The following is a 23603-nucleotide window of genomic DNA, read 5'->3' on the forward strand; positions in this document are numbered from 1 at the left end:
GGCCAGCATTTATTGCCCATCCCTAGTTGCCTGACAAGAGTTGGGAGTCAACCACGTTGCTGTGGGTCTGGAATCACACGTAGGCCAGACCAGGTAAGGATGGCAGATTTCCTTCCCTAAAAGGACATTAGTGAACCAGATGGGTTTTTCTGACAAATCAATGGTTTCACGTCATCAGTAGATTCTTAATTCCAGACATTAGAATGCGAGTCTTTACAGCTAATCAAGTCTTAAAGGTGCAGACAATGTGAGTGGAGATAGCATTAAGCATAGGTTAAAGAAATGTTTATGCTTAATGCTATCTCCATGCACATTGTCTGCACCTTTAAGGCTTGATTAGTTGTAAAGACTCACATTCTAATCAATATTCTGAAAACTGAGTGTGTCTTTATATGCTCTGTTTGTGATCAGTATTCCTGACTCACCTAACTAAGGAGCAGGGCCCCGAAAGCTAGTGGCATTTGCTACCAAATCAACCAGTTGGACTTTAACCTGGTGTTGTGAGACTTCTAATTGTGTTTATCCCATCCAAAGCCAGCATCTCCACATCAATATAAAACTCCCATAGGAAAGTGCAAATCAGTCACCCTGTGATCAATTGCACTGCAAACGATCTTTGGTACCATTCAGTACTTACATTCCAACCAAAAAACGTAATTTGAATTCAATCCAATTCATGGTCCCCATGTGAAAAATTGCATCAGATAAAGCCTCAGTTTGGCTACCCTGATCCTGTACTCTACCCTAGCCTGGGCAAACCAGGCATCGGCACACTTGAAGTGCAATGGGCTAGCCTTGCCATCTGTTTCATCGTGATTTCACACCTGCCAGGGAACTTTTGTTAAGATTCTCACCAACCCTAGTAATATTAGAAGACTGTTGGGTTCTGCAACAATAATGGAAGAAACCCACCAACACCCCTTTTAATTCTCAGGACAGGCACTTGGACCAACTGGTGGAAGAGATTCTGGGTAGTTACTGATGGGGCATAAAAGTTAGGGATAATGTTAAGAGTTCAATGTATGAGATGAAGGGAGTGGGGAGCAGTGGGTGAGGTGGGAGGGAGAGCTGAGAGTGCAGGTGGGGATTGAGGGTCACTGAATGTGATGGGGGTGGGGGGGAACCAACTAAACCACAGAGAAAGCAACAGCTGACGATAACGTGACTCATCAAGTGAGCACTCTTTGTATAAAATATCAGAGCTGCAACGACAAAATAAGCTGCCAGTTACAGGAGTTTTGAAGAGCATTGAAGATGTGACAAACATTAAATGATAACAATGCCAGAAGTATTTCAAAGCACACAGGCTTGTAAATATAAAAATTGAACCAAAGTAGACAACCTACACAGTAAATTTAAATTCTCAACAAGAAATAATGAGCACAGGTGACAATTTCACCAGGTGCCCTCGTGTGTGTGCGCACACACGCACGTGTATAAAATATATTTGGCAAATTCTCCCCACAGCAAGCGTGACTGAAATCGAGGACACAAAACATGTGTTTAGCTGCTACATTTATTATTTAGGACAGTCTCATTTTTGTGCTTATATAAATGTTTAAAAAGAAAAAAAAACAATCAAGGTGACCTGTGAATTTAGCCCTTCACAGCACCAGGAACGCATGTTGGATTCCCAGCTTTGGGTCACTCTCTGTGTGGAGTTTCCTCCAGGTGCTCTGGTTTCCTCCCACAGTTCAAAGATGTGCAGGTTTAGCTGGATTGGCCATGCTAAATTGCCCCTCAGTGTCAGGGGGACTAGCTAAGATAAATGCATTGGGATATGGCCTGGGTGGGATTGTGGCCAGTGCAGGTTTGATGGGCTGAATGACCTCCTTCTGCACTGGATTCTATGATAACTATGATCTACGAAACCAGACTCCAAGGTAGAACAGAACGAACAAATTGGTCACATACTGGACAATGCTGCCAGTGGAAACCACAAGTAGCCCATTCAGGACTTCGGGGGGAAAGAAAAAAGTGTATTCTGTCTAAGAGTCAATGGCTGCATTCCTACTGAAGCCATTTCTCATGCAACTTATATTAGCACAGAGACATGTCCAACTCTCTCATCAGCAGCTTTTCAAACCTGGACATGCTGCAAATTTCTTTCCAGTATCCCTGGATCCAACTCAGAATAAAGGGTGTGAAGGCAATTTAGTCCAAGACTTCTCACAATGTTAATCTACGTGAATCCCTGGAAAAACCCCCCGAAAGCTAGTGGCGTTTGCTACCAAATCAACCCGTTGGCAACAGTTTCTGCAAGAATGGCCTGGCTTCTGCTTAACAAATTCACCCACACTGAGGATTCAGCAGCAGGCAGACCCTCCCTTTTCCAGGGGTGGAAGGGTCAACGACAAGAGGGCGCAGGTTCAAAGTGAGAGGGGGAAAGTTTAGGGGAGGCGTGCCAGGAAAGTTCTTCTACACAGAGGACGGTGGGTGCCTGGAACGCGCTACCAGCAGAGGTGATGGAAGTAGGCACATCAGCAATGTTCAAGGCATATCTTGATAGATCGATGAATGGGAAGAAAACAGGGGAATAGAAACCATGTATGGGCAACAAGTGAGTCTAAATAATTAGGAATCAGCACAGGCTTGGTAGGCTGAAGGACCTGTTCCTGTGCTGTATTGTTCTTTGTTAATACCGGTGCCAAAGCAGCATTTTAAAAGGAGAAAAGTGGGGAAGAAAATCATTCGTACAAACTTATATCCTACCCAAGGACTTAATGAAAAGCTAAAACATGTTACACACTATTTCTGGTTCAACAGTATCACTTAAATACTTTTTTTCCCTTTGAACTGCCTGGAACAGACATTAAGCACCATTAATGGCCTTGCTATGAATGTACTTTTATTGAAACAGTCTAGGTTAGTAGAAGCAAGATTCTTACCGAGGTATGTGACCAATAAGAGTAATCAAAGCTGAAGGTCTTTGGTGATTCCTTTGGGTTCTTCGGGTTTACAATACCTAAAGCAAGAGAAACAAAAAGAGAAGGGTTAGGGAGTTATTCTCAAGCCTTTAGAACCAGTTCTGAAGTGCAGTAAACAAGTGGTAAACTGGATAAGTTGCCATGCACTCTTCCTAGTCTTGTCCACCATCTACAAGGTAACAAGTGAGAATTGCAATGGAAAATGCTCCACTTGCCTGGATGGGTGCCGCTCTAGCAATACTCAAGAATCTTGATATCATCCAGTACAGAGCATCGCCCATGCACCAATTTCAAAATTCACTCCCTTACCACCAATGCATACTGGCAACAGTGTGTACCATCTGCCAAGCTGCACTGCAGCAACCCACTAAGCTTCCTTCGAGAGCTCCATCCAAACCCGCAACCTCTGCCATTAAAGACGGATAAGGGTGACAAATGCAGGGAATACTGTTACCTGCAAATTCTCCTCCCAGGCACACACAATCCTGATCAGAATTAAATCACTGTCTCTTCACTGTCGCTGGGTCAATATCCCCCTAATAGCATTGTGGATGTACCTACACCTCATGGACTGCAGCAGCTCAGCAACACCTTCTCAAGGGCGAAAGATTTCAGCTGAGAGAGTCATATGCAGATCCCATGAATGAATAAAAGTTTCAACTGCATTTCAGTGAGGAGTGAGTTTGTTTTTATTCGTAGGACATGGGTGTCACAGGCTGGCCAGCATTTATTGTCCATCTCTAGCTGCCCTTGGAGGAACAGTTGAGAATCAACCACATTGCTGTGCTCTGGAGTCACATGTAGGTCAGACCAGGTATGGACGGCAGATTTCCTTGGGTTTTTCTAACAATCAACAATGGCTTCACGGGCAGATTCTTAATTCCAGATTTTGTTTTATTTGTGGAATTTGAATTCAACATCTGCCGTGGTTGGATTTGAACCTGGGTCTCCAGAATGTTAGCCGAGTTTCTGGATTAATAGACTAGCGATAACACTACTAAGCTAACATTCTGGAGACCCAGGTTCAAATCCAACCACGGCAGATGTTGAATTCAAATTCCACCAATAAAAAAAATCTGGAATTCTGCGGGCAAAGTTGTTCCCCTCAAGGAAAGGGGACGTGAAAATTCTAATATAGCACAAAGAAGTGCCTGGTTAAACAGCCCTATCGCTGCAAATTACTTCACAACTGTGGCCCCCTCACCCACCATCATACTAATGATGAGCAACATTCAGTGAAGGGAGTGGGGGTGGTGGGAGAAGCAAATACAACATTTGGAAGTGGGGAAGAACACCATAAAAGCAAAAAAAAACTTACTGTAGAACAACAGCCACATTTTGCCGCTCAAATTTGGAAGTTTCCCACAGCACACAATGGCAAAAATGACGCAAATAATTTGGTTACTAAATTGTTGAGAAAATGACACCCAACACAAAGTTATCATTAAAACCTAGAAACTGATAAGCATCAACCTGATAATACGTTCAGACTTGCTGGTTTCAGTTTTTCCAAGCTTTATCACCAATCCTTATGAGAAGGATCCTTACAGGAACTCGAGTGAGAGTCATTCGGGATCTAGAACGTCTAGAAAGCCTAGAGCGGGGACTCACAAGAATGTCTTTATGTTCATTAATGCCATTCTGCAGGGATTAAGATTCATTTCTGTTCCTGTGATTTTGTGGTTACTCAAAAGCAGAAGATACGAGTTTATACTTCGTTGTTGCTATTTAAATATTAGGTATTCTTCCCCAGAAGGATAAATCTAGGGCTACATTGCCCCTGTCCTTTCTCTCAATATTCCGATAGTTACAAGGCCAAAATTGTGAAACTCACTTCCCAACAGCACTATGGATGTACCTACACAGGCCGACCAGTCTGCTCTATTATAGGACTCCAGACATAAGGGCTCTCAACAACCCTCAAAAACAGCCTAGCAAGACACTTTCTTGTATTCAGGGCAGCAACAACCACTTTCTCAAGGCCAGTTAATGGATACTAATAAACACTGGCCTTATCAAGGACACTCACATCCCTTGAATGAATGTTTTTAGAAAATCAAAGATTGAAACAAAAGACTTGATCTTAAATGGCACAGACTTCCCGTATTAGCTTTCACCAGGAAATGCTATTATTGACACAATGAGCATCTGGCTTAGCTTCTGAAAAAAAAACAGCTTACTCTTAATGTTTCAGCCTCCATTCACTGACTTTGTCTACACTTCCCACTGCCTCGGCAAAGCAGCCAACATAATCAAAGACCCCATGCACCACGGACATTTTCTCTTCCACCTTCTTCCTTCGGGGAAAAGATACAAAAGTCTGAGGTCATATACCAACGGACTCAAAAACAGCTTCTTCCACGCTGCTGTCAGACTTTTGACTGGACCTACCCTGCACTAAATTGACCTTTCCCTACACCCTAGCTATTACTGTAATACTGCATTCTGCACCCTCTCCCTTCCTTTTCTATGTATGGTATGCCTTGTCTGTATAGCACGCAAGAAACAATACTTTTCACCGTATATTAATACATGTGACAATAATAAATCAAATCAAAAGGAGCAGTGATGGTTGAGTCTGACCTCTCAGTAGCAAACTTACATGCATCAACCTATCACAAGCCCAAGTTTGCCCGGCCAATCACACTGGGTCTGATGAGGGTAGTTTTGAGACAAATGTAAACAAAACACAAACCCCACTCCTCCTCTCCTGCATTTTAATATCAAACACGGACTCCAAGTGTGAGGTTAATCATTTTGGACTGAGAAAGGACAGATCAGAATACTTTCTGAATGGCATGAAGTTAAATATAGTAGATGTCCAAAGACAAATTGGGGTTCAGGTGCATAGACCTTTAAGATGCCACAAACAAATTCAGAAAGTAGTCAAAGTGGCCAATGGAATGCCGCTCTTTATATTGAGAGGACGGAAGTATAATAAGGACACAGGTTATGCTGCAGCCGTACAGAACTCTGGTTAGATACCACTTGGAGTATTGTGAGCAGATCTGGGCACCACATGTTTAAGAAGGGCACAGTGGCTTTGGAGAGAGTGCAGCACAGGTTTACAAGAATGATACCTGGACTTTGAGGGGTTTACTTATGAGGAGAGCTTACACAAATTTGGCCTGTTTTCTCTAGAAGTTAGAAGGTTAAGGGCTGATCTGATCAGTCTTCAAGATACTAACAGGAAAAGACAAAGGCAAGGCAAAGATAAACTATTTCCACTGGTTGGAGATTCTAGAATTAGGGGCATAGTCTAAAGATCAGGGCCAGGCATTCAGAAGAGATGCTAGGAAGCATTTCTACACGCAAAGGGTAGTAGAGGACAAACAGCAGTTGATGTTATATCTGATGCTATCTGTAAATCTGAGACAGATTTTTTTTGTTAAGCAAAGATATTAAGGGATATGGGCCAAAGGCTGGTTTAAGTAGTTAGGATCTCACTGAATGTCGTTGGAACAGAGGCCATTCAGCCCATCGAATCTGCACTGACTCTTCGAAACAGCATCCCACCCAGGCCATCCCCCCCACCCTGCCTTCATAACCTTGCACATTTTCCATGGCTAATCCATCTAATTTAAACACCTTTGGGCTCTAAGGGGCAATTTAGCATGGCCAATCCATCTAACCTGCAGTTTGGGCTATGGAAGGAAACCAAAGCACTCGAAGCAAACTCATTTAAGTAAAAATCATTGTGAATTCAAATGCGGATTTCAAGCCTATAAAGATTGATCGGTGTTTGGAAAGTGAGAATTGTTTGCCTTGATTACAGAGGCAGGTCATTTAAAATTATTAATGTCTCACCCAGTAGTTTTGTAGTTTTTAGAAAATACAAATTTGAATAACTATCCATTATTGCCCAATACCTTTAAAACAAAGATCAACATGAAGGTTTGTAAATGTTTTCCCTACAAATTCCAAAAAGCTGTGTGTTATTTTCCATGTAAACTGTTAATTATGAAGCATATTTATTTAAAATCCTGTCAAGGCAAAATAAAGCCCAGCTACATACTGATTGAAGTGATAGAAAATAGGTCAAAATCATGATTGTTATCCTTTAATCCATATTCCTCTAATCCTTTAATATTTGAAAATGTACAAATTGAACAAATCCTACTTCCCCTCTGCTGATTCGGCATCAGATCCCAGAGTGAAGAATGGTGATGATGGATTGAATGGATGAATAATCAACACTGTCTTTTTTTAATAATATTAGCACCTGCCTCTCACTACAACAGTCAAGCCTTGCTTAATTTATCTGAAAGAATCCACAGGCCTAGCTCAAAGGGGGAAAAAAAAATGCCACAATGCCATAGGCAGGCATGCACACTCCCCAATTCTGGCCTTGTACTAAGTCTATGACCACCTGTACATTATTGAGACTGCTTCTCTCTCTTCTCCCTGCTTCCAGCTACCACGGAAGCCTCCACACCTCACATAACACCTCTCAACGTTGAATTGGAACAAAGCCAATTTTATCAGATTAGTAGGAAATTAAGGTCAAGCTTTGTATTAGCAAGATGCCATGTAGAACCAAGAAAACTCTCATGCACAGGGAAAACATTTATTTAAACTGCAACATTAAAAATAAAATTATGTACATGAAACATTTCCCACTTTACAGTTACTGTAGAAAATGGGCAGATTGTTCCCACAGTTGTATCACACTGGAACTCCAAGTCAATCAAAACTATAATCTGTCTTAAAGCTCCTAAAATTTAAAACAAACTCCTTTCTTTCCTTGTACAGCCACTGCCAGGTGGCAATTTCAGGAACCAGTCCCATGAAAATATCTCATTCATGGAAGTATGGTCAAAGCAGTCACTCATGAAATGAAGGCAGCAGCATCCTCATTCCAAATACCAAAATGCAAACCAACACTTGCACAGCATTCATAGCTTAAAAGGCCATCCGCCAGAAATAGAAACAGTTGTTAGTGGTTCTGTCAATTGAAGTAATCTCCTTGTGCAACTATCTGACTCCATGCTAATGCATCCAATCTAGTAGGACACAAGAGATTAGCATTTCCCAATATAACTCATGGAGTGGTTTGTATTCTGCAACAAAATCAAGATAGCTGCAACTGCCATGGTGAAACGGCTGTTAATTTTAGATTATCTGCTCTTGAAAATGAAACAAATTACTTATTGCTCACCTATACTATGGACTGAATTCAAATCTTGCCCCTTTTGTCATCAGTCATCCCTATGTTTTTGGGGTCTTACTTTACACCTGCCTCTGTTTCAGTGCATTGTGGACATCAAAGTAACGAAGAACCACCTTCTTCTTATTTAGTCTTTCACGAGGTGTAGGCCGTATTGGCAAGGCCAGCGTTTGTTGCCCATCTCTAATTGCCCTCAAGGTGGTGGTGACGAGCTGTTACTTATCTGGATCAGGACATTGGGAAATTGGTTAAACCATAAGGTATAGGTGCAGAATTAGGCCACTCAATCATGGCTGATATATTTCTCAACCCCATTCTCCCACCTTTTCCCCCAGTACCTTTGATCCCCTTACCAATCATGAACCCCTCTCTCTGTCTTAAAGACACTCAATGACCTGGCCTCCACAGCCTTCTGTGGCAACGAATTCCACAGATTCACCACTCTCTGGTTGAAGAAATTCCTTCTCATCTCTGTTCTAAAAGGTTGCCCCTTTACTCTGAGCATATGCCCGCGGATCCTAGTCTTTCCTACTAATGGAAACATCTTCTCTGGTTATACGTCATGGGTGACACGGTGGCACAACGGTTAGCATTGCTGCCTCACAGCACCAGGGACCCAGATTGGGTCACTGCCTGTGTGGGGTTTGCACATTCTCCCCATGTCTGTATGGGTTTCCTCCAGATGGTTTCCTCCCAGTCTGAAAGATGTGCCGGTTAGGTGTGTTGACCTGAACAGGCGCTGGAGTGTGGTGACTAGGGGAATTTTACAGTAACTTAATTGCAATATTGACGTAAGCCTTAGTTGTGACTAATAAATTAAGTTTAAACTTCATGTCATGAGTTGCTTGGAATTACATGGACGTTACAACGCAAAAGGACCGTCCACCCCGACCGATCTCCAGAGCTTATATCCTCATCTTTATTCCCATATTCTTTTGATCCTCCTTGCTTTAGCCACCTGAACAATCCATTCTTGCTCAGTACAGGCTCGACGGACTGAATGGCCTCCTTCTGCACCAGAGGGTTTCTATGTTTAACATGATCACTAATTTGAGCATTAACTCTCAAAATGTGGCTATAGATCCATGAACTTGGGAAAAAGATATTCTTCTGCTCTCTTTCCTACTTCTCTTAGATTTAATCTTACATCTTCATTTCTCCTTGTTCAAGGTCACACAACCACTGGCAACAGCATATTTCCATTCACTCTGACCCATTTCATCATAATTTAAATGCCTCCTCTACCACGTCACCTTGTAATTGGCTCTTCTGTAACAAAAAGTCCCAGGTCTTTTCCCAGTCTTTCTCCACAAATGTTTTTTTCTCAGGCCAGACATCGAGCTTTTGAATTGATGTCATACTCTCTTTATTGCCTCTGAATATATTTTATAGCCTGGAATCCAAAACTGCAAACTGTCCTCCAAATGTCCGAGACCTAACTATCTTCAGCTGCTTCATCAATGACCTTCCTTCCATAAGGTCAGATTTGGGATGTTCGCCGATGATTGCGCAATGTTCAGCATCAGTTTCCATGACTCAGATACTGAAGCAGTCCATGTCCAAATGCAGCATGAGCTGGACAATATCCAGGCTTGGGCTGACAAGTGGCAAGTGACATTCAGTACCACTTAAGTGCCAGGCAATGAGCATCACCAGCAAGCGAAAACCTAACAATCACCCTTTGATATTCCAACACAGAACAGAATCCTTATAGTGCAGAAGGAGACCATTCAGCCCATTGAATCTGCACTGACTCTCTGACAGAGTCATCTTACCCAGGCCCATCCAATTCCCTTAACCCATGCATTTAGCCCACTAACACCCCCCCCCCCCCACTAACCTAGACTAAGGGGCAATTTAGCATGGTCACCTAACCTGAACTCTTTGGACTGTAGGAGAAATCCTCAGCACCCAGAGGAAACCCAAGCAGACATGGGGAAAATGTGCAAACTCCACACAGTCACCCAAGGCTGGAATTGAACTCAGGACCCTGGCACCGTAAGGCAGCAGTACTAACCACGCCACCCAATGGCACTGTAATCATTGAATCCACCATTATCAACATCGTGGGGCCAGAAACTGGACTGGAATTGTCATATATAAACACTGCAATGACAAGACAAGGTCAAAGGCTAGGAATCCGGCAATAAGTAACTCACCTCCTGACTCCCCAATGCCTGCAATCCATTTGCAAGGTGTAAGTCAGGAGTGTAGTGCAATACTCTCCATTTGCCTGGATAACTGCAGGTCCAACAACACTCAGTAGCTCAACACCATCTAGGACAAAGCAGCCCGTTTGATTGGCAACTCATCCACAAACATTTACTTTTCCCACCTCTGATGCACAGTGGCAGCAGTGTGTACCATCGACCTGATACGCTACAGGAACTCATGAAGGCTCCTTAGACAGCATCTTCCAAACCATCTAAAAGGACAAGGGCAGCAGGCACATGGGAACACCAGCACCTGGAAGTTTTCCTCCAAGTCACTCATCATCCTGTTCCTTCACTGTTTCTGGGTCAAAAGTCTGCAACTCCCTCCCTAACAGGTGTAACTAGACCACACGGACAGCAGTGGTTCAAGAAGGCAGCTCACCAGCACCTTCTCAAGGGCAATTAGGGATGAGCAATAAATGTTGGCTTAGCCCTAGCGCATGTACGAATGAAATAAATTCTTGCAAAGAAGGCATTTATGTACATTCATTTGCATATCGGCTAAGGTAATCAAAAGGAGCAATGAAAAGTCCAAAGGATGGTCAAAACCAAAACAGATAAACCATGTAATCAAATCAAAGCCACCAAGTGTTTTATTTAATTCCCAAAATGGAGAAGTTACATAGAGGAGTGGGAGGAGGCTCTTGAGACTATAAATGTTGGGAGAGACCAGGCCCAATTGCGTTCTGTAGATTCTGTAAAATCCTGAGCAAATTTGACAGTGGACTAACAATTTTGGCACTGCTCACCCTGCCTTCCATCAATCCATGAAATCCACATACAAAGTGACCTGCAAAGCTATAGCTACTAATTAGCCTCAACACCAGGTTAAAGTCCAACAGGTTTATTTGGCATCACGAGCTTTTGGAATGCTGCTCCTTCAATCAGGTGAGTGAAGGGGCAGTGCTCCGAAAGCTCGTGATACCAAATAAACCTGTTGGACTTTAACCTGGCAATGTGAGACTATTTACTGTGCTGACCCCAGTCCAGTGCCGTCATCTCCACATCACAGCTACTAATGTCAAAGGTGCATCATAGGAATTGGTTTTCACTGGTTTCTGAGGAACTACAATATTTAGAGAGCATAGAGGAACCAGGCCTGGCATGTATAAATAAATGTCTAGTTAAGTGGCCAACAAGTTAATTGAAATTTCACTTGTGTAAATAAAAATGTTTTATGCAAGGCACAAGTCAGGAGTGTGATGGAATACTCTCCAATTGCCTGGATAGATGCAGCTCCAAGCCCGCTGGATTGGCACCACATCCACAAATTTTCACTCCCTTCGCCACCGATGCACAGTGACAGCAGTGTTACAATTATAAATAATGAACTATGGTCTTTTGTTAAGCTTGTGTCACACATCGAGATATTTGAGTTTATTCCAGCTGGGGGCAGGTGGATATTGGAAGTTCCTTGTTACTGAATTTAGGTATTGCAGCTGCAGCAAGCAAAGCCCAAGAAGAATGGCAACCAACCAAACATTTGGTCAATGTTCACCATTTGAAATTCCTTGAAGAAAGCTTCTAGGAGCATTCAATGACATCTTCAATAAGAAAATGCAGATGCAATACAGGAAGCAAGGTAAGTCAAAAAAAAACTTTGATAACATCTTTAACAATAGTTCTCCTAGCAAACATCTGAGGTATTTCTGAAATGACAAGGGCATCCTTCCTGGATTGCCCCATGATCTTTGTGTCTTTTGACATGCTTCTGGTTTGGCTGCAGATTCCTATACATGGAAATAGTCTAAAGCACCAGGATCCAGCTGACAATCTCCAGCAGGGGAATCCCCACATTCTTCCTCGGAAACAAGGAAGGTATGAGCATCAGAAGGTACAGCAATGGCTGCCTTGAAGGAAGAGCTTTGGTACAGACCATCAACAGAATGGTGGGTGGAGGGGAAAAGAGAGAGAAAGGATCAAAGGCTTATTTTAAAGTTTATTTATTCATGTCACAGGCTTATATCAACACTGCAATGAAGTTACTGTGAAAATCCCCTGGTCGCCACACTCTGGCACCTGTTCGGGTACATGGGAGGAGAATTTAGCATGGCCAATGCAACTGACTAGCACATCTTTCAGACTGGTGGGAGGAAACCGGTGCACCCAGAGGAAACACACACAGACACGGGGAGAATGTGCTGACTCCACACAGGCAGTGACCCAAGCTGGGAATTGAACCCAGGTCCCTGACGCTGTGAGAAAGCAGTGCTAACCACTGTGCCATATATTTCGAGAAGTCTTTGCTCCCAGCTCTTCAAATCTGGCGATAATGAAACTGCTGTATAATATATTTAAATAAAAAGGCTCATTACTTGGTAATGTTGCAGGCAAGAACTTACAGTATCCCTGGAATGCAAACATGCAGTACATCTAAAAGACCGCAAAACAGCTGCCAGATGCAAGCACAGCTTGTTCCGCAGTCCTCAATAAAAATAGACATTCTTTCTCCTCTTTGACATAGGATCATCTAACGCAGCTTGCTGTCGCTTTCCTTCCAACGCTCACTTCGAAAGTTGCTTGGAAGTATTTCATTTAAGGGTGCCATTACATAAAAAATCAATCCATCCCAGTCCAATCTGGCAAGGGAACTTTACAAAACCCCCTCACAGAAAAAATTGAGCCATCCTTTGTAGACAGCACAGTGCACCCTGTGCCGCAGCATTTCAGGATAATGTTGACCTTGTGGGAAATTGCCAGTTGTGTTTTTTTTTGGGTGGTCCTGTACTCAGAAATCTGAGGAATGCATTTTTAACAGAAGTCTCCCGTTTCAGGTGCACGTATTACCATTTGTGAAGCCACTAGAATTGTAAGCAAAAGGGCGTGTGGTGTCATTGCAAAGATCGCAGAGCCCAGAAAACAGAAACAAAAATTTAATATCATAAATTTCCCAGAGAAAACCAAACGCTTAAATATTTATTTTGTAAGTAGTTTCAATAATTTAACAAGCATTCCTGCAAAAGACAAACATCAATAAAGATTAATTGTTTTTATATTAAGCAGCGAAGAAGCTGTTTTTGAGTTGGTTAGTATGCGATCTCAGACTTTTGTATCTTTCTCCCCCATGGAAGAAGATGGAAGAGAGAGTCCGGGCTGCACGCTTGATTATGCTGGCTGTTTTTCCGAGGCAGCGGGAAATGTAGACAGAGTCACGGGATGAGAGGTTGGTTTGCGTGATGGACTGGGCTTCAATCACCAATAGCTTTACCCATCCGTAGAGACTTTCCAAAGCAGGAAGTGGCCGATCAGCCCATCGTACCTGTGCCGGCCAGAAAAGAGAAACTAGCCACTCATTTTGAAACCACTTTCGAGCCCATAGCCTTGTAGATCACTGCACTTCAGATGGCAATCGAGGTATCTTTAATCTAGTTCCTTTGGTTATAAACACTGGCTACATCAACACTGCACATTGAACAACGCAACACAAGTTTATTTCAAACACAAGGCATTGGGGATAAGCACAGCAGTGGGTTCCCACTGAGTGTCATGAACTCCGAGTCTCTGGGTGCAGAACTATATAATTTATTTAAATTTGAATTTTTAAGTAAGATTTGCGGGCCCGGGACTGAAGTTTCCAGGCTCGCTACAGTCTCTTTTCCCCCTCCGTCTTTCCCCAGGCATGTTTCACTTCACTGGGGCTTACAACAGCTCCCCACTTGCAGGAGAACTGACAGCCCGACCTCGCTGGAATGAGCTGGGCCATGGAGGCCACCCAGGAGGTCAGGGGTGAGGGGCCTGGGCATTGCCAGCTTGGCCTCCTGGCACTGCACAAGCAGCAAAGTGGCAATGCTCCCGGGGTTACTTTGGCACTGCCCACTGGGTATTAGGCAGTGCAAAGGGGGCAGTGCCTCTGGGGAGGGGAATAAATAGAGGTTAGGAGGATTGGGGGTCAGCAATGCGGGGGTCATGGACTGGCCAGTGATCGGGAGGTTGGCAGTGCGGGGCTCCTGCACGTGCACCGATCACCACACTGACAGGTCAGCTAACACCGGAATTGAACCTAGGCCCCTGGCACTGTAACGCAGCAGTGCTGACCACTGTACCACCATGCCGCCCTGTTGAACCGTTCTGTAATGTTATTTTACAAATTTTATAGATAATTTTGTGAAAAGTAGCTAATCTACTGACGAGCTTCATGCTACAGCTACAGAAATTTGGGAGGTGATGAAAGAAGGGGCATGTCTGCTGTAGATCCAATTCCGCTTTTATCTTTAAAATGCCACACAAATGATGTAAGGTAATCTTTGCAGCATAGTTTCAATTCTATGACTGGACAGGAACGGCAGGTGGCAAAAATCACAGAACCACTGCATCTGTAATCATCTCAACTCATCAGCAATCTATTTCCTGACTTCCTGGACAATCTCCATGACTAACCAGCAAAGACTTGCTCGTCATATCCATGTAAAGTACAAACTGTCATCAACAGCTGATTCCTTCTCGTTTTTGCAATAACGAACTGGATTGCGAGCACAGTTACCATTTATTCTCTGACCTGTAACTGCAAGCAACCAGGCAAGAAACTGAACACAAAATTGAAATGAACGAACAAAATAGCCACTTTCTTTCTCTACATTACAACCACTGCACATCAAAGAATTCATTGTGTGTAAAGCACTGGTGCCACAAATACAAGCCTTTGTCCTCATTATGTATTTGGTAAATAAATATACATTTTGCGATTTACTTTAGATTAATCCGATGGGGTACAGGCAAGGTGAAAGTAAGTGAGGATCTGCACCCACTTCTAATCTAAATTTACATCACTTAACCGTTAAAACTGAAGTCAGTTAATTTACGATCAACTTGTGGAAACTTATTGATCTCAACACAAAAAAAAAACTTTTCTCCCCCTCCCCCCAGGATATTAACTACATTCCACAAAAATTGGTATACCATCAATATTGCTGAAGTGTAAGGGTCAAGGTGCACATGTTCATAGTGAGTCTCTATCGCTTCCTGCATCAACTCTGTTGAGCACTCTAAGAATTTTATGCGCTTCAATGACAGCATCTTAAAAGGAAGAAAGTCAGAGGAATTTAGGAAGGGAATTCCACAGCTCATGGCTCCAGGCAGCTGAAAGCACAACCACCAATCGTGGACCAATTGAATTGGGAGGAATTCTCAACACACCGGAACTGGATGATGACGTGACCTCTGCTCCAGTCAGGAACCACTCCTGTCCTGGCTACTCAAAGGTTTGGTGCAAGTTTCCCTTGGGATGCGGGTGACATGACATTTAACATCCTGAAAACGTGGTGCGGAGCTTTTGCTTCACGCAGTTCGCTTTACAGCTGAATGGTTTACTGAATCCCTTCAGAGTCAACTTATGGTGAGAAACTGGGATCAGTGCAGACGTGATGGGTGATGTGGTGTGATCCCTGAGATTTTTTACAATTCAGAAGTGTCCATGTTGTTTTTTTTACTGATACAAACCATAGAATCCCTACAGTGCGGAAGGAGGCCATTCTGCCCATCTAGTCTACATACCAACACACTGTCAGAGCATTTTACCCAGGACCGCACCCCCCCACCCCGCCCCCAACCCCATCCCCACAGTCCTACACATTTACTGTGGCTAATCCATCTAACCGACACATCTTGGGATATTAAGGATCAATTTAGCATGGCCAACCCACCTAACCTACACATCTTTGGACTGAAAGGGGTAACCGGAGCACCTGGAGGAAATCCACACAGACACGGGGGGGAATGTGCAGACTCCACACAGACAGTAACCCAAGTCCCTAGAGCTGTGAGGCAGCAGTGCTAACCACTGTGCCAGCGTCCAAACCAACAGGATTTGAATTCATAATATCTGCTGATCAAGTACATAACTACAAAACAACTGCAATTGCACAAAGTATACTCCACACCTGGTTCCAAGGTAAGAGCACAGAAAACAAAAATAAAATTAGGAAAATAAATAGTGTTTTTTTTATGCAAACTTCGATGTACAACATGAAAACTTGTAAAATAAGAACAAGGTCAAAATTAACTCATTTGGTCACTACTTGCCCCGGTTCATTAGCAAAACATACTGGTAAATGCAGGACTTGGTGAAAAAAATATTTTAAAATAAAGTTTAAATATACATTATAAACCTTTTCTCTGATAAAAGGAGCGAGCATTGCAGAACAATCTGATTTCACCTTGACACAGCAGCACCATCTGCAAACGGTGGAAGATGTGCTGTTCAACACCACCTACAGTGCTGACGTCAATTGTGAAGTATGGTGATTCACACGGATGACTAGACTTGGACCTTAGGAAGGTGATACACTTGCTGCTGAAGATCCAGGTTTTCAGAGACTGATTCATTTTTTAAACGTAAAGATTACTACACAAGATTACATGAACAGGCCATTTACCCTAACGCATCCATGCCAGCACTTATGGACCAAAGAAGATTCTACCAATGTAATCCTACTAAAAATCCCTCCTATTCCCTCCTCCCTTAAATGCTTATCTGGTACTCGTTTAAATGCATCAAGACCATTCACCTCCATGACCCCCTCTGGTAGCGAGTTCCACACAGTCCAAAGATGTTTAAGTTTATAAAAGTTTATGTTTATTTATTAGTATCACAAGTAGATTAACACTGCAGTGAAGTTGTAAAAATCCCCTAGTCGCCACATTTTGGCGCCTGCTCAGATACACAGAGAATTTAGCATGGCCAACGCACCCTAATCAGCATGTCTTTTGGACTGTGGGAGGAAACCAGGGCACCCAGAGGAAATCCATGCAGATGCGGGCTAAATGTACAGACTCCACATGGTCACCCAAGCCAGGAATCGAACACAGGTTCCTGGAGCTGAGAGGTAACAGTGCTTGTGCCACCATGCCCGCATGTGCACTTTAGGTGGACTGGCCATGCTGAAATTTCCCCTCAGTGCCAAGATGATGTGTAGGTTAGGTGGATTAGCCATGGTAAATGGGTGGGGTTACAGGAATAGGGTGGAGAGGAGGGCCTGTGTGGGATGCTCTTTCGAGAGTTAGAGCTCACTCGATGGGCCAAATTGCTTCTTTCTGCACTGTGGGAATTCCATGGCTCTGCTCTCTGGGTAAAGAAGCTGCTACCTAATTCCTGATTTGTTTCCTCAATGACAATTCTACTCTGATGGCCTCTAGTCTCACTCTTCCCCAAGAGTAGAAACACACTCTGTTACAACCTTTTATAATTTTGAAGACCCCATTAGGTCAGAGGAGGTTCACCAGCTTGATTCCAGGGCTGAAAGGGTGGACGTATGAGGAGAGTGTAAGAGTTTGGGCATTTACTCGCTGGAGTTTAAAAGGACGAGGGGATCTGACCCAGGTATATAAAGTAAACATAGACCATTGTGGGGTAATTTATAACAAGATGTCATAGATTATAGGTTGAGAAGCAGTAGATTTAAAACAGATTAGAGGGAAACTACTTCTCGCAGTGGGTAGTGAACCTGAGACAGCACACGGTACAATGGTTAGCACTGCTGGCTCACAGCGCCAGGGGCCCGGATTCAATTCCGGCTTCGGGTCACTGTCTGTGTGGAGTTTGCACATTCTCCCCATGTCTGCATCGGTTTCCACCCATTGTCCAAAGATGTGTGGGTTAGGTTGATTGGCTGTGCTGAAGTGACACTAGTATCAGGGGAGTAGAGGGGTAAATATGTGGAGTTGCGGGAATAGGGTCTGGGTGGCATTGTGTGCAGTGCAGACTCAATGGGCTGAATGGTCTCCTTCTGCACTGTATGAACTCTATGATTCTATAACTCACTGCCCCATAGTGTGGTGGAATCTGAATCATTGACTGGTTTCAGTAAGGAGATAGATATATTTCTGATTTTTAGAAAAGGATCAAAAAGGGATATGGGATACAGGTAGGGAGGTGAGTTTGAGATCAGGAAGTGATCAGTCATGATCTGACTGACTGGTGGAGCAGGCTCGAAGGTCTGAATTGGCCACTTTTGCTCCTACCTCCTACGTAATTACTTTTCACTTAATTCCTCGACCACCCAATCAGGGGTTTGTTGGGGGCCAGGGTGTGTTGTTTGGGCATCAGTGCAAGGATGCAAAATGAAAGTGGGGGGGGGGGCAGGGGGGTACAAAGACCCAACGAGAATTCTCTGAGCTAAAATCAGACTGATAGATAGCTAATGTGGATTCATGGGGTGTAGGCAGGCCCCAACCAATACTGGGATTTGGAACTGCATTCTCGCACCACGACTGATATCCAGGATCAGAAAGGGTAATGATCTCCAGTTGGCCTAATGTCAGTGAGCCAGAATTGCAATGACCAGAATAAGGTCATCCAAACAAACAGCTCCAGCTGGTTCAGCTAACGTGGCTGTCTCAGTGACTCCCCTTTCATGGCGAGACAATCAAGCCTCATTTCTCAGCAAGGGCACATTCCTGAATAGCTTCACTATTCTCCTTTCTCCACACTCCTCAAGTTACAGGGAGAAGTGGTGGAAGAGTGATAAATGTCTTGGGAAAACCAAATTTCTGTCTGTAATCAATTACAATATCTTTAGAGGATAAATTTCAAGCGGGTTTTACGAATGTACCTTATCAAGAAACCTGCTAATTATCTAGAAAACCATTTAATCAATCACTAAGTCTTTGAAATCACTGAAATCTGACAATAAGTATCCAGAAGCATTAGAAGTAATAAAGCAATATAACCCAATCTCAGCATGCTGCTGCATAGACTCCCTACAGTGCACAAGGAGGCCATTCAGCCCATCGAGTATGCACCAACTCTGACAGAGCATCTTATCCAGACCCTTTACCCCACCCTATCCCCATAACCCCACACATTCACCTTAGCTAATCCCCTTAACCTACTCATCTTAATACACTAAGGGGCAATTTAGCATGACCAATCAACCTAACCAGCACATCTTTTGACTGCGGGAGGAAATTGGAGGAGACCCACGCAGATACAGGGAGAACATGTAGACTCCACACAGACATTCACCCAAGGCCAGAATTCAGCCTGGGTCTTTGGCGCTGTGAGGCAGCAGTACCAATCACTGTGTCACCATGCCGCACTGTTTTAGCTATTATTTTACCAAGCCTTTTTGCAAAGATTTAATAGATGCCTTACAGCAAAAATATTACTGGTAATTTGATCCTTCAAAAGGTAAAATATTGCATCAGCTAAAATCTAGTAATTTTACACCCACCCCTCTGCCAGATAAATACATGGTCAGTATTTATTATGCAACGGAGAAAAGATGTATTGCAAAAATAAATATGTACTGTTCCCACTATCACGTCACTTTACTGGAAATAGATACAATCTAGGAGATTTATCCTTCCATGCACATATAAATACAACTAAACTCAATTACATTTTCTTGAGCATGAAGTCATTGTTTATGAACATGTTCTGATTTAGCACAATAAACCAGGAGCAGGAGTAGGCTCATTCAGCATCTTGCTCCTTCTTTGCCATTTGACATCTTCAAAGATTCTCTTCCTCAAAAGGTCAGTGGAAGAAAGCTCCAAAAACCTTTAACTCTCCACAAAGGGAAAAATTTCTCCTCAGCTCTGTCCGAGGTGGATGACAGCCCCTCTTCCCCAACCTCCCATCCCGCCCGCCAGTTCTAGATTCACCCACAAGAGGAAACATCCTCTCCACGTCCACCCTGTCAGTACCCCTCAGGATCTGGTATGTTTCAATCAAGACACCTCTTACTCTTCTAAACTTAACAGATGCAAACCCAGCCTTCCCAACTTTTCCTCATAAGACAACCCTGACTATTCCAGATATTAGTTGAGTAAACCTTCTCTGAACTGCAAAGGCAATTTAAACCAGGTAATCTAATGGACTGGATTATAAAAGATTACCGTAGATTACAAAAGCAGATACGTCATGTTGGAGCTGTATAGCATTTTGGTGAGGCCGCAGCTGGAGTACTGTGTACAATTCTGGCCGCCATGTTATAAGATGAACGTGATTGCACTGAAAGGGGTGCAGAGGAGATTTACCAGGATGCTGTCTGGGATGGAACATATTAGTTGTAAAGAGAGGCTGGATAGGCTTGGGTTGATTTCTCTGGAGCAGAGAAGACTGAGGGGTGACCTGATTGACGTGTTCAAGATTATGAGGGGCATAGACATGGTAGCTACAGAGCAGCTGTTCCCCTTAGTTGAAGGGTCAGTTACAAGGAGACAAGGTAAAAGTGAGGGGTAGGAGGTTTAGAGGGGGATTTGAGGAAAAATATTTTTACTCAGAGAACGGTGAGGTCTGGAATGCACTGCCTGGGTGGGTGGTGGAGGCAGGATGCCTCACATCCTTTAAGAAGTACCTGGATGAGTACTTGGCACGCCATAACATTCAAAGCTAAGGGCCAAGTACTGGCAAGTGGGATTAGGTGGGCAGGTCAGGGCCGTTCATGCCAAAGGGCCTCTTTTGCACTGTAGTATTCTAGGGCACCATTAATTTTTAAACTAGTCCAGATCATGTGGATGTGACTGTTAACTGGATTCACACCGGTTGGTGAAATCGCTCCCCCACTAGTATCCCGGCTCTCCCCGTTTATACTCTTTTAAGCAAAATGGTGAACCTATTAGACAAAAATCAAATAAACTAACTGACCTGTCTCCATTTATACAGGTGGTACAATATCCATCACATGGATATTAACAATGCAAGTGACACTAGACCACAACATTGACAGTAATTGATACTGGACTTTAGGATCTTACTCTTTCTGACTTCGCTCTCCATCATTGACCCTACACCTTCACACCCTTCCCTGCACTTTGAGCTGAACCAAATTACAAATGCACTGGCCATATTGTTGTAGTTTAACAATCGGCCAGTTTTAGATTAAAGGTGAGCTGCCTTCAACCATGTCATTCTGCACCAGGTACATTACGTGTTTAATATAGAAGTAATGCGTAAATTTAGAACTATAATATGTAGCATCTGTTTCATTATTTATTAATCTGTCAGTCTTTCATAATATGGATGATATCGGCTTTCAAATGAGCAATCAGGTATTGACTTGCAGCAACAATAACTGCCAACTACACAATTGTAAACTAACTCCACGTTATGTATAAATATTGATTGATGGCATGTTCAATAACTGAGATGCTATATGCAATTACTGGAGCACTAAAAGACAACTCCTTTGTATTAGTTACTTTCCTTAATTGCATGTGGACATCAGACTACCTATAATGGCTTGTTTCTATCTATTTTGTTTCTATCTATTTTGTTTCTATCTATCTATTTTGTTTCTATCTATCTATTTTGTTTCTATCTATAAACACAGATAGATATTACTGTTCCCTAATTACACTGAATTCAAAGGATTTTATTTGCCTCATTAATGAAAATTGTTTTTAAGGCATCCCCAAATCTGAAGGCTTTATGGACTGGTAAAATTATTACATGAAATACAAATGATCTAATGAAAAGCATCATTTGTTTAACTGAAGTATTAATCCATCCAACAGTTTAAGTGAAAAAGCATGAGGTTACTTACCCACTTGCTAGGGCAGCACGGTGGCTCAGTGGTTGGCACTGCTGCCTCACAGTGCCAGGGACCCAGGTTCAATTCCAGCCTTGGACGACTGTTTGTGTGGAGTTTGCACGTTCTCCTCATATCGGAATGGGTTTCCTCCAGGTGCTCTGGTTTCCTCCCACAGTCCAAAGATATACGGGTTAGGTGGATTGGCCATGTTAAATTGCCTCTTATTGTGTCAGGGGGATTAGCAGGGTAAATTTTGGTGATAGGATCTGGATGGGATTGTTGTCTGCTCGATGAGCAGAATGGCCTCTTCCTGCACTGTAGGGATCCTATGATTCTAAATGATGCATTTGGTAATTTGAGGTTTTGAAGTGTCAAACTCATCCAAAAATACTTAAAGTTTAACATCTGTCAAGGCAGAAGTAAAAAGGGTCCACACAAAATGAAGTCCGTTACAAGCAGTGATGTTTGTTTAGTCCCTTAGTCCCAGTCAATTGCCCAGTCACACTTGGCAATATTTAACCTTGGTCATTTTTAGCAATAATTCAAGTCTATTGTTCCCTGATAGCACTAGATAGGGGCAGCCTCAAAATTCAGAAACAATGGTACAGGAAGGTAGGGAGGGCTCAACCGGTCCATCAACTCAAACTGACTGCTGGTAAAGTGTTATATATTACTCCAACATGTACCAAAGGGCACTGAAGATACAAATCAGCATTCAAAATCCTCAAACCAACCAACCATAGACAATACTCTAACCCTATGCTTGCCTTCTATTTGTATCCTCAATAATGAAAATTGTTTTTAAGACATCTGCAAACACACAAGATGCGCTCGCAGAAGCTGAAATGTCAGGCTTGAAGTTAGCTATGCTACAAGATAAAAAGAATCAAGCCTAAACCTGACGTTTCACCAATAGCAGGCGGTACAGGGGAGGTTTGCAGAAGGAAGAAATACCCTGTAACATCACAACCGGTCAAGAGTTCCCATGGACCAGCTCCCACATTTACAGGCTGACCCATCAACAGCAGTATTACTAACAACTGAGTGGCCAAGATGACTGCCTTGTCCATGCAGGCTGTAGGCATTTCAGAATCTGGTGAAATCTGTTCGCCAGGAGGGGTCAAGAAGAAAAATTCTTGCTGTCGCAGCAGATTGAAGTAGTTAGGAATCACGACAGAGAAATTAAACCGATAGGTGAAAGCAGCTCAATATCTCTCCTATAAAGATTACAATTAAACAGGATGGAAGACACTAAGAACATAAATCCTATAATTTTAAAATTCCATGATGCCATTACATTGAAATACTGCCATGAAACAGTTACAGCCATAAAATGTCAAGACGAAGTAATTTTTGCTACCACAAGAGCAGTGACATTGACTCTGGAACCACGGTAATAGTAGGCAGCACAGTGGCACAATGGCTAGCACTGCTGCCTCAGTGTCAGGGACCTAGGCTGGGTCACTGTCTGTGTGGAGTTTGCACATTCTCCCCATGTTTGCATGGGTTTCCTCCAGGTGCTCCAATTCCTTTCTACAGTCTAGAGGTGTGTGGGCTAGGTTGATTGGCCATGCTAAATTGTGTGTCTGGGGATTAGCAAGGTAAATATGTGGGGTTGTGGGAATAGAGCCTGGGTGGGATTGCGGTCAGTGCAGACTCGATGGGCCAAATAGCCTCCTTCTGCATTGTAGGGATTCTATGATGTATGAAGGGCAAATCAAGGCCAGCTTTGAACTGTCCTTCAAACTACCTCAAATACCACGAAAAATGAAAATGTTTCAACTGTGCAACCGTTTACCTTGATAATGCCAGGGTTCATGTATTT

At 43.1% G+C, this 23603-nt stretch overlaps 1 protein-coding gene across 21 annotated transcripts in view; it reads right to left on the bottom strand.

The window, feature by feature from the left end:
- The window catches only part of kif1b (kinesin family member 1B), a 223871-nt gene that overhangs the window by 155208 nt on the left and 45060 nt on the right, over window positions 1-23603 (bottom strand). For all 21 annotated transcript variants that reach the window (XM_080215363.1, XM_080215361.1, XM_080215347.1 and 18 more), the window contains exon 3: window positions 2889-2965. In XM_080215363.1, the coding sequence (XP_080071489.1) occupies window positions 2889-2965 (77 nt within the window). The remainder of the gene's footprint in view (window positions 1-2888; window positions 2966-23603) is intronic.

This window comes from Carcharhinus amblyrhynchos, chromosome 30 (assembly GCF_965287045.1).
Source record: "Carcharhinus amblyrhynchos chromosome 30, sCarAmb.v2.hapA, whole genome shotgun sequence".
In the NCBI taxonomy this organism is placed as follows: domain Eukaryota; kingdom Metazoa; phylum Chordata; class Chondrichthyes; order Carcharhiniformes; family Carcharhinidae; genus Carcharhinus; species Carcharhinus amblyrhynchos.